General features: G+C 46.1%; 1 protein-coding gene across 2 annotated transcripts in view; it reads left to right on the top strand.

Annotated features, from left to right (window-relative positions):
• Positions 1–3133: 3133 nt before the first annotated feature.
• The window catches only part of DDX17 (DEAD-box helicase 17), a 24286-nt gene continuing 15197 nt past the window's right edge, over positions 3134–12222 (top strand). For both annotated transcript variants that reach the window (XM_023222011.2, XM_023222012.3), the window contains exons 1-4: positions 3134–3523; positions 8763–8913; positions 10870–10969; positions 11797–11930. In XM_023222011.2, the coding sequence (XP_023077779.1) occupies positions 3474–3523; positions 8763–8913; positions 10870–10969; positions 11797–11930 (435 nt within the window). In that variant the 5' untranslated portion in view covers positions 3134–3473. The remainder of the gene's footprint in view (positions 3524–8762; positions 8914–10869; positions 10970–11796; positions 11931–12222) is intronic.

Raw genomic sequence — 12222 nt, 5'->3', positions numbered from 1 at the left:
TTTGAGACGGAGTCTCGCTCTGTCGCCCAGGCTGGAGTGCAGTGGCGGGATCTCTGCTCGCTGCAAGCTCTGCCTCCCGGGTTCCAGCCATTCTCCTGCCTCAGCCTCCCAAGTGGCTGGGACTACAGGCGCCCGCCACCTCGCCCAGCTAGTTTTTTGTATTAGTAGAGTCGGGGTTTCACCGTGTTAGCCAGGATGGTCTCGATTTCCTGACCTCGTGATCCGCCCATCTCGGCCTCCCAAAGTGCTGGGATTACAGGCTTGAGCCACCATGCCTGGCCTTTTTCCTTTCTTCCCTTTAAAAATTGAGGTTCCCCAGACTCTTCTCAGAAAACAAACATGGACCACTGCTTTTTCTGTGGTTCTGTGTTCTTTTTCCCCAAGTGCGTTCTTAACCTTGGCAAATGAACTTCTTAAAGTGATTGAAACTCGCCTGGGTCATATTCTTTTTTTTTTTTTTCTTCTTTTTTTTTTGGCTGGAGTGCAGTGGCACGATCTCGGCTCACTGCAACCTCTGCCGCCCGGGTTGAAGCAATTCTCCTGCCTCAGCCTCCCATGTAGCTGGGATCACAGGTGCTCGCTCCCGCATTTGGCTAATTTTTGTAGTTTAGATGGGGTTTCACCATCTTGGCCAGGCTGGTCTTGAACTCCTGACCTCATGATCCACCCACCTCGACCTCCCAAAGTGCTGGGATTACAGGCGTGAGCCACTGCACTGGCCTGGGTCATGTTTTTATTTATGCTATTAACCCTTCGCAATCCTCATCACCTCTTGCCTGGATGACTGCACTCACCTCTTTTTAATCTGCCTGCTCCTGCCCTCCCTCACTCTGAATTTATTCACACTGCAGTCATGGGGTCCTTTTATTATGTCACTTTGCTTAAAATTTTCCAGAGGTTTCCACCTTACTGGAAAGAAAAGACAAAGGCCTTACAGCCACCTACAAGCCCTTCAGTATACAGTCCTCTTCTGTCTTTCTTCCTTGTCCTACTTCAGCCACACTCGGCCTCAGGGCTTTCGCACTTGCTCTTTCCTCTGTCAGCAAGGCTAGATACCTCACTTTAGGTCTGTGCTTGGATGTCACTGGATCAGGGAGGCCTCCCGAGACCCCAATCCAACACTGTGTAACCTGCATACTCTCCTCCTTCACAAGCACACATGCATTCTCTCTTTTCCCTTTGTCTTTGCTTTCATTTTAGTTAGCAACTGCTTGACATAAACACTTTTTGTCTCCCTCCTAGAGTGTAAAATCTGTGAGTGCAGGAACTTGTTCACCACCTTGATCCAGTGCCTACCTGGCACAGTGCCTGGCCTTTTAGTCATTCGACCCTTGTCCAGTGAGTCCGTGACTGTCTCTGTGTTTCCGGGGCAACTGACATCTCAAGGGCTTTTGTTTTTTGAGACAGAGTCTAGCTCTGTCGCCCAGGCTGGAGTGCAGTTGGCTCGCTGCAACCTCCGCCTCCCGGTTTCAAGCGATTCTCCTGCCTCAGCCTCCTGAGTAGCTGGGATTACAGGCATACGCACCACGCCTGGCTAGTTTTTGCATTTTTAGTAGAGACGGGGTTTCACCGTGTTGGCCAGACTGGTCTTGAACTCCTGACTTCAGGTGATCTGCCTGCCTCGGCCTCCGTAAGTGCTGGGATTACAGGCGTGAGCTACCTTGCCTGGCCTCAAGGGCCTTTGTGAAGCTCCCTTTTTAATGCTATATTCCCAATAATCTGGGAAACACTCAGCACCCACACTGAGGGGCCAAATCTCCCCGCTTCTACCCATCTGTTGAATTGAGACGTTAGATGGGCCCGTCTCGAGGGCCCTAACAGCTCAACAGTTGTGTGACGCCATTTGGCCAAGCTTGCGGGGCTTTAAAATGCAGTTTGAGAGGACAGGAAGCAGGTAAGGAGAGGGAAGCCAGTCTGGAAGGAATTGAGCGGAGAACGTGGGCTAGCCTGGTTAAACATTTGTCCTTAGCTTTCATTTTTTATGCGTCTAAAGACCATCACTCTGAAACCCTGTTCCCCGGAGAGTGCTGGGGTCTTCTCCGGGCCTTCTGAGGAGCGCCGTTTTAACGGCAGCAAAGTGCCCAAGGAGTCCACTGGGGCTCCAATTTTTTTTTTTTTTTTTTTTTTTGAGACAAGCTGGAGTGCAGTGGCAGGATCTCGGCTCACTGCGACCTCCGACTCCCGGGTTCAAGCGATTCTCCTGCCTCAGCCTCCCACATATCTGGGACTACAGGCGCCCGCCACCATGCCCTGCTAATTTTGTATTTTTCGTGGAGGCAGGGTTCTGCCATTTGGCCAGGCTGGTCTCGAACTCCGGACCTCAGGTGATCCTCCCGCCTCGGCCTCCCAAAGTGCTGGTATTACAAGCGTGAGCAACCGCGCCCGGCCTCCAAGCACATTTTGTTTCTGTAATTAGCAACAGCTGTGCTCGGCCAGAGACGGTGAAAATACACGGTTCAGAAAATGCACCTCGGTGTGAACCAAGTGTAGCTGAGGACGCTTTAACCTGGAGGGGACATCGCCACCTCACAAACTCTCGAAAGAAAGGGATAGGGCGCATCCATCATGGCTGCCGGAGACAGAACAGCGAGAGGCAACGGAAAGGAAATGGCGCCGGGGCCCGCCGCCATTCTCAGCGGGTCCAGGGCTGCGGGGCGAGAGGGCTGCCGGCGCCATGTAGGAAGGCCAGCCAGGGAACTTAAGACCCTCCCGACTTCTGGCACCAGGAGACCCTGAAACTTGATAACAATATGGAGGACGGTTATTGTCTCTGCAAAGCAACTTCCACAAGCCGGCCGCGGGGTCTGTCCCGAGATCGGAATCAGGCAAAATCCTCTATTCTCTAAACAGAATGCGTTACGCATACTGCGCATCTTCGCAACAGCGGGCCGGCTAACGACGCAAAGAATGTTACGTCGCACCAGAGGCGCTTCCTCCCACCTCACCCCACGTTCTAGTTCAGGTGGCGCGAGAACTCTACGCTCGCTCCGTACTTCGTTTTTCTTGTACAGACCGCAAAATACGCCCATCGTCGCAACTGACGTAAAGCGCTTCCAAGAATACCCGTAGTTCCCCGCGGAGCCCTCGGGCTATTCCGAGACGCTGTTTACGTATCGTCTCCGCCGTACGTAGCGTTAAGTTGGAGCCGACTCAGCGGCGGCCGCCATTTTGTGCAGTCGCTGGGAAGGAAGGAGACGCCTAAACCGCGGCACTGCCCGGTTTGAGCGTAGCCAAACCTGCCCACCGGCTTTATAGCCCCGATTCTCTGTGTTTTGCTCCCGTCTCCGACGAGAGAGGCGGCGACGGTGGCGTCTGCGACGGGAGACAGCGCGTCGGAGCGAGAGAGCGCTGCGCCTGCCGCCGCCCCAACAGCGGAGGCGCCGCCGCCATCGGTCGTCACCAGACCGGAGCCGCAGGCCCTCCCGAGCCCGGCCATCCGTGCCCCGCTCCCAGATCTCTATCCTTTTGGGACCATGCGCGGAGGAGGCTTTGGGGACCGGGACCGGGATCGTGACCGTGGAGGGTAAGGGTGGGGGAGGAGAGGAGAGGCCTGGAGTGGGGGTGGGGGTGGGGGAGTTGCTTTCTGGGGAGGCCCTGCGGACTGCGGGCCTGGGAGTCCTGCTTCTGACCCCGGGAGACGAGGCGACTCGAGGCCAGACACCGGTTTCGTTTGCGGGCCTCGGCCCCAGGGTCACTCGGGACCCGAGGAGGGCGGCGGCTTGGCGACGCTGGGCCTCTCTTTGCGAAAGGTAGTCGTGGCGCGGCGCGGCCCGGCCTCGTCTCAGCCCCGCGGGGGATCGGGAGGGGCGGCCTGGCCGCAGCAGCCCCGGCCCGGGCTTAGGCGCCTCGCCTGGCTTCCCGGCTCTTGGGCCTGGCCGCTTGGAGCCGGCCGTTTGATGTCTTCAGGCCTCGGCGTTCATCTGGAAAAACACGGATCTTCCTAAGAGAATACTTCAGCCCAGGAAAGCTTTACACGAAATGGCAGCCTTGACGTTCTCTCCCCCAGAGTTCACTGTTTAAGACACTGGAGACGAAAAGACCAGCCTCTCATTTTTAAAAATAGGTTTTAATCCTCTTCAGTCGTGTTTTAAGTCGAAGGAAATGCATTGGGATGTAAAGCAATGGAGTTGCTTGCCATCTGAATGACCGTGTTTGGGGGAAGGATTTTTTTGGGTCGTTAATTTAGTATTAATATTTCGGCCTTTTTTCTCTAATTGGACTGCAGCATCAACTATTCTGCCTCGCTAGAAAGTTATTGGTATTGTGGGCCGGGCGCAGGCCTCAGGCCTGTAATCCCAACACCTTGGGAGGCCGAGGCGGGCGGATCACCAGAGATCGGGAGTTCGAGACCAGCCTGACCAACATGGAGAATCCCCGTCTCTGCTGAAAATACAAAATTAGCTTGGCTTGGTGGCGCATGCCTGTAATCCCAGCTACTCGGGAGGCTGAGGCACGAGAATCGCTTGAACTCGGGAGGCGGAGGTTGCAGTGAGTGGGGATCGCGCCACTGCACTCTAGCCTGGGCAGCAGAGCAAACTCCGATCCCCTGCCCCCAGCTTCCAGAAAGAGTAATGTGACGCCAATTTATATGTGTGTGTGACCTTGGTCAAGATCCGTAACTTTTGTGAGCTTGTTTCCTCTGAGGAAGGTGATAATTGCCTTTATTTTGGTGTGTTGTCAGGAATTAAGAGATAATGGATGTAATAGTCTCACTGTATGTAGTGGGCGCTCTATTAACCATATTTTCCCCAAACGTTTTTGTCTTTTGTGGTTCAGATGCACAACTACTGGATCTACTAGTCACAAGCACTTCAGTTGCCACTTTTTACATAATTATTTTGATTTATACCTTATTAGGAAGGAAGATATTTGATCTCATTGTTTAAAGGACGAGAGATGGAATGTTTGCTTGTGTTTGACAGTATTGCTGAGTTTAGAAGTGAATTTCAGTACAACCACTTAGAAAAAGATTTTAAGATTATCTAAGAAAGTTGAAAACAGCCCAGTAATTCCTTCCTAAGCTTTATACCCTAGACTGTAATGCCTAGAGAAATCCTTGCACACGTGCCCCAGGATCCTTGTACGGAAAAGTTTATATACCAGCATTCGTGCTAACAGAATATTGGAAACAACTCAAATGTCTCCATAAATTGTGGATATTCGTGCAGTTGAATACAATTTAATCAGCTGTGGAAGAGAGAAAAGAACTTGAATTAATGTGGATAAGTCACAGACATGTTGAGTTAAACAAGTTGTGGTAGGGCGACACATTTAAGGATATGTGCAAATATGACAGGAAAGGGAATGGTTAACAAAATTCAAGGTAGTGGTTATTAGGGTGAAAGTTGTAAACTTGAAATAGGCACATAGAGGGGATACAAGGTACTAATAATGTTCTGTTTCTTTACCATGGCTGTTTGGTTTAATATTTCCTTTCACCATATATATGCTTTAAAAAGTTATTTGAAAGGAAAAAAGTGAATTACTGATCCATACTTTAACTCTTTGAGTATCAGATGACATTTTTTAAAAATTTCAAACGAATTGGCCTTCTTAAATAAGATCTTTGTCACAACTCTCCCTTTCCCAAGAAATGTTCTTGATTATTTGAATTGCCGTTTTAACTGAATGCTACACAGTTGAATTGGTGGTTACTTTGAAAAAGGAATAGGTGAGATCAGTTCATGTGTTTCACGTGTGTGATGCAAAAATGATATGCATTGTACATGTGATGGTTTTTAATGTTAATATATGAATGTTAATATATGGTTTTTAATGTTAATATATGAATCTTCAAAGGTGAATTTTTTTTGCAAAGCCAAATTAAACTTATTACTGACTGGATAAAAACATTTGAGCTTCATAGTATACCAGAGAGTATGATGTGCGTATTTAAAGATGGTATGGATAAGCTCAAAAGTGAGAGGTTTTCTTGAATTTTGAGGTCATTAATTATGTCAGCATTAATTATAAACATGGAAGACGGCATATTTTCCAAAAACCCCATGTTTCAAATTACATGTTTAGTGTAGAATAGTATGTCTTGAATAAATAGGGAAATAAGGAGAGAGGAAAAAGAATACATAAATGATAATCATCAGTTTAAAGCCTTAACAGGAATCTTACTTTCAAAAGTTCCAGTTTTTCCTAAATCAGTAAGATTTGGGTAGCATTGCAATGCAGCAGTAACAATGAAGTATTTTATAATTTGCAAGAGTGATAATCCAAAGACTTTCTTTCTTTTTTTTTTTTTTTTTTTTTTTGAGACGGAGTCTTGCTCTGTCGCCCAGGCTGGAGTGCAGTGACCGGATCTCAGCTCACTGCAAGCTCCGCCTCCCGGGTTCACGCCATTCTCCTGCCTCAGCCTCCCGAGCAGCTGGGACCACAAGCGCCCACCACCTCGCCCAGCTAGTTTTTTTTTTTTTTAGTAGAGACGGAGTTTCACCGTGTTAGCCAGGATGGTCTCGATCTCCTGACCTTGTGATCCGCCCATCTCGGCCTCCCAAAGTGCTGGGATTACAGGCTTGAGCCACCGAGCCTGGCCAATCCAAAGACTTTCTACCTCTTGAAAAGTACCTTATTTATCTGCTTCATTTGCAAGTGTGTTGGGAGGGGCAGTTGAGGTGGCCTTTTGGTCTGTTCAGTAATGAGCCTTAAGCTGAGGATCATATTAAAGATGTCCCTGACACGTGTATCCATATGCTATGTGCTCTTCCTGTTCTGATTCTTAATTTGTCTTACTCAGTAGTGGTATAAATGGAATTAGCCAAGTTCTGACTGTTGAGTGTAGGTATCCAGTGATCCCAATAAAATCTCCTGCCATCAGTTTTTGTTATGTGTGTATTTAGAGGAATGTCTAGCTGGTTAAACCAGCCTTCTAATGGCTTTGAATTTCAGGAAATGAGGCCCTGTAGAATAATACACCTACTTGCCTATCAATGATAAAGTGGAACTTTATATAAGATGAAGTTACAGCCGGGCGCGGTGGCTCAAGCCTGTAATCCCAGCACTTTGGGAGGCCAAGACGGGCAGATCACGAGGTCAGGAGATCGAGACCATCCTGGCTAACATGGTGAAACCCCATCTCTACTAAAAATACAAAAACTAGCCGGGCGAGGTGGCGGACGCCTGTAGTCCCAGCTACTCCGGAGGCTGAGGCAGGAGAATGGCGTAAACCCGGGAGGCGGAGCTTGCGGTGAGCTGAGATCCGGTCACTGCACTCCAGTCCGGGCGACAGAGCGAGACTCCGCCTCAAAAAAAAAAAAAAGTTGCAAATGGGTTAGAGTGGGAAAAGGAAACTAAATTTAGTACAGTATGTACACGGAGTAAAGAAACTGAGTGAAGAAATGCTATACAGTTTGTGTATGCCGAAGACCTGCACTGCACAAGATCAAAATAGGGAAAATGAAGGCCATCTTAGTGTTAAGATTCTTCTAGGAAAAGTAGCTTCTGATCTCTTAAATTTTGGCTTTGGCCAGTGGTCATATTTGTATTCCCCTTGGGCTTGTCTTTTGTGAAAGGTTTACAAAAAGCCAGAAGTTGATCTTAAGTAATTAGTTGAGTGTTAAAGCCTTAAATAATTCTTGTTAGTGTTTTTTTTCCTGCAAATTAATAATACCATTTGGGAACAAGAAGGAGATAGAAGGTAAAAGTAGAGACCAAAGAAGGAAGGGTCATAAATCTATATGTTCAGCTCTTTTGTCTTTTTTTTTTTCTTTTCTTTCTGTCTTTTTCTGTCTTCCTTTCTTTCCTGTCTTTCTGTCTGTCTGTCTTGACGGAGCCTTCCTCTGTCTACCAGGCTGGAGTGCTGTGGTGCCATCTCAGCTCACTGCAACCTCCGCCTCCCAAGTTCCAGCAGTGCTCCCACCTCAGCCTCCCAAGTAGCTAGGGATTACAGGCGTGAGCCACTGACCCGGGCAGGCTCAGCTCTTTTATTAGCGTAAGCTAAATATGAAGACCAGTCTACCAAGTCCTTTCCAGGGCCCAGTTTTGCTTTGCAGAGTAGCAGACAAGTGGAGTGCTTATCACATGGAGGAGTGGTCCCAAGAAGCTATTCTAAGATTGAGGGCCTTACTTGGAGTATATTTTCCTCCTTGTCCACAATCTTGCCTTTAATTGAAACTTAAACTAATATCATTCTTTGCCTTCATGTCTGTTACCCAAGAGTAGAGACTTGTTTTTGTTTTATTTAGTAACTCCAGCACAGCACCACTTAAAACAGTAACTGATACATACTTGGTTCCTAATAACTTGGTACCTAATAACTATTTGTTGAATGAAATGATGCTAACTTGTACTGGGTGCTGGCTATGCCAGATACTTTTATAGCACATTGCACATTATTAGATCATTTTCTCAGCAGCCTCTGAAATAGGTGGTATTATTTCTGCTTTGCATAGGAAATTAAGGTATGTAGAAATTAAATAATTATATTCAAATTACACAGTAAGTGGCAGAATCAAAACTCAAAACCATGTCTGGATCCAGAATCTGTGATTGTAATCCCTAGGATGTATTTCTCTCAATAAAGGAGTTTTTAACTTTTCACCTACTGTAGACGTACTCATGAAACAGTATTGTTGGGTAGTAAAGGAAGTTTTACACAGTTCTCCATACCTTTAAATAGGAGTAAATAAAATGGTCTTTTTGGAGGTAGGCTGGTAGTATCCCTAGAACTCCATCCTTTTTGAATGTTTTTATGGCATGTACGATACATTGCTTTGAAAGTACTGATGAACTAACTAAAAATTCTGTTGTTCTAGATTTGGAGCAAGAGGTGGTGGTGGCCTTCCCCCGAAGAAATTTGGTAATCCTGGGGAGCGTTTGCGTAAAAAAAAGTGGGATTTGAGTGAGCTCCCCAAGTTTGAGAAAAATTTTTATGTGGAACATCCAGAAGTAGCAAGACTGACACCAGTAAGTTTACATGTGTATTTTAATGTACAGATTATTGAACCAAGTAGATACATTGGTTAGAGTTTATTCATACGCTGCTGTTGCTGTTTTACATTTTATTCCAGTGTGGTGGTATTTTTCTTACAAAAAACTTTTGGTTAATTTTTTTTTTTTTCCTTTTTGTAGAGACTGGGTTTTGCCATGTTCCCCAGGCTGGTCTCGAATTCCCTACCTCAAGCAAACTACCTGCCTCAGCTTTTCAAAGTGCTGGGATTACAGGCGTGAGCCACTGCACCCAGATTTTTTTTTGTTTTTGAAACAGAGTTTCACTCTTGTTGCCCAGGCTAGACTGCAATGGCATGATCTTGGCTCACTGCAACCTCCGCCTCCTGTGTTCAAGCGATTCTGCTGCCTCAGCCTCACAAGTAGCTGGGATTACAGGCACCCGCCACCATGCCTGGCTAACTTTTTGTAGTTTTAGTAGAGATGAAGTTTCACTATGTTGGGCAGGCTGGTCTCGAACTCCAGACCTTGGACCTCAGGCGATTAACCTGCCATGGCCACTCAAAGTGCTGGGATTACACACGCCCAGCCGGTATTTTGTTTTTTTGTTTTTTTTTTTGGAGATGGAATCTTGTTCTGTCACCCAGGCTGAAGTGCGAGAAACAGGGTTTCTCCCTCCATGTTGGAGGGAGAACATGGACCAACTCCATGTTGGTCAGACTGGTCTCCATCTCACGATCACCTAGTGATCCACCCCCACCTCCGCCTCCCAAAGTGCTGGGATTACAGGTGTGAGCCACTGCGCCCGGCCTTTCTTTACATTCTTCTTTTTTTTGAGACAGAGTCTCGCTCTATCGCCCAGGCTGGAGTGCAGTGGCCGTATCTCAGCTCACTGCAAGCTCCGCCTCCCGGGTTTACGCCATTCTCCTGCCTCAGCCTCCTGAGTAGCTGGGACTACAGGCGCCCGCCACCTTGCCCGCCTAGTTTTTTGTATTTTTTAGTAGAGACGGGGTTTCATCGTGTTAGCCAGGATGGTCTTGATCTCCTGACCTCGTGATCCACCCGTCTCGACCTCCCAGAGTGCTGGGATTACAGCCTTTCTTATATATTCTTAACTAAGACCCCAATACTCATAAAAGGGGACCAGTTTCAATATGCATTGAATTTGTTCTCATTTGTTGATAATGCTTACTAATCTGTTTATTATACATGATTGAAACTATGGTATATTAGGTCATGTCTTTTCATCTGTTAGTGAAAAAGATATATTGGCATTGTCTTTTTTCTTTTTTTGAGATGAAGTCTCGCTGTGTTCCACAGGCTAGAGTGCTGTGGCATGATCTTGGCTCGCTGCAACCTCTGCCTCCCAGGTTCAAGCAATTCTCCTGCCTCAGCCTCCCGAGTAGCTGGGATTACAGACGCGTGCCACCATGCCTGTCTAATTTTATTTTTATTTTTTTGTTTTTTTCAGTAGAGGCGGGGTTTCACCATGTTGACCAGGCTGGTTTCAAACTCCTGACCTCAAGTGACCCACCCACCTCAGCCTCCCAAAGTGCTGGGATTCTAGGTGGGAGCCACCGTGCCCAGCCAACATTGTCTATTCTTGTACCTCATTATCATTGTTTTTTGGACTCTACACATGAAATGGTTACTCTTTCAGAAGAAAGTGTAATGGAAAGAGTACTTGGGTCCAAGTTCCACTTTTTTCCTCCTCGTTCTGACCTTGGGCAAGTTACTTACCTGTTTTCTCCTGTAGAAAGTGGAATTCTTAATCACCTACATCGTTAATTAACTTACAAAGTAAGTAGGAGCCTTGCAAAATTAAAATGATACGCATGAAAGTACCATGTAAACTATTAAACATTTGCCATCGTAGCTGTGGACTGGATAATTGCTCAGCTAGCTTGGAACATAAATTCTGAATGTTTAGAGTAACTAGTTTACTAACTTGTCTTATTTAATTTTTTTCCATAGTATGAGGTTGATGAGCTACGCCGAAAGAAGGAGATTACAGTGAGAGGGGGAGACGTTTGTCCTAAACCCGTGTTTGCCTTCCATCATGCTAACTTCCCACGTAAGTATTCTTCAGTCTAGAGCCTTAATTTGTTAAATTGGGTTGAATGGGAGACATGGGTAGTAGGTTAAACTCTTTGAGCCAGGCTTGGGGTTTTGTTGAAAGGACAAGAGATTGTTTTTATGGTTTTATGGTCATCAGTTCTTCTGTTGTATTTAGACTGAGAATTTTTTTTTTTTTTAAGTTTTTATCTTTTTCTAGGGTTTTGCCCTCTGCCTTTTAGAAAACATCAACATGAAATTGCTTTCTAGCTGGACATAATGTGAATTTGGTAAGCAATAAATGACTACCATGTTCCCATGTCCTGTTAGATGCTTTAGGGTAATGGTTTTTCAAATTTCTGGGAGAGGTAGACTATTATCGCAGCTTTTTTTTTTTTTTTTTTTTTTTTTAATGGAGTCTCAACTTTGTCACCCAGTTTGAAGTGCAGTGGCGCGATCTCAGCTCACTGCCTCCTCCACCTCCCGGGTTCATGCGATTCTGCTTCACCTTCCTGAGTAGCTGGGATTACAAGCGCCCGCCACCACTCCTGGCTAATTTTTGTATTTTTAGTAGAGACAGGATTTCACCTGTTGACCAGGCTGGTCAACTCCTGACCTCCACAGGCCTCAGCCTCCCAAAGTGCTAGGATTACAGGCGTGAGCCACCTAGCCTGGCCCAGAGCAGCTTTACGGTAAGCTAGTCGGAGATCCAGTAGATAAAGAAAACGCTTTGGAGAGATGAAGCTGGGTAAATCTTACTTTAGTGAGCTTAAAAGTTTTTTTAAAAACTCTTTTGGTTTGTGCCCTTAAACACAATAAAATGTGTAAAATAAAATTCTCTTACAGAATATGTAATGGATGTGTTGATGGATCAGCACTTTACAGAACCAACTCCAATTCAGTGCCAGGGATTTCCGTTGGCTCTTAGTGGCCGGGATATGGTGGGCATCGCTCAGACTGGCTCTGGGAAGACGTTGGCGGTATGTATGAGCAAGAGAAGATCCTTGATACTGTGGTAACTTATTTTGCTATTCTGATTATCTTACGTTCTCAGTTCTTCATAGAAATGCTGTTCAGATAGTGTAGGTACTATTTTAGTTATTAAATATATGGAAGTATTTTGTGTTCAAATTTACATTGCCTGCTGTATGTAGCAATGGTGAGTTCTGTTTTTCACTTTCCTATTTATGCATTAATTCAGTAATTACTAAGATAGTATTAAGTATCTTAGTAAGATTGTACTTCTAAGTGTAAGGTTGTCATTCTTTCCCT

Source organism: Piliocolobus tephrosceles, chromosome 19, assembly GCF_002776525.5.
Source record: "Piliocolobus tephrosceles isolate RC106 chromosome 19, ASM277652v3, whole genome shotgun sequence".
NCBI lineage: Eukaryota > Metazoa > Chordata > Mammalia > Primates > Cercopithecidae > Piliocolobus > Piliocolobus tephrosceles.
This window is presented reverse-complemented; position numbering and strand designations above follow the sequence as displayed.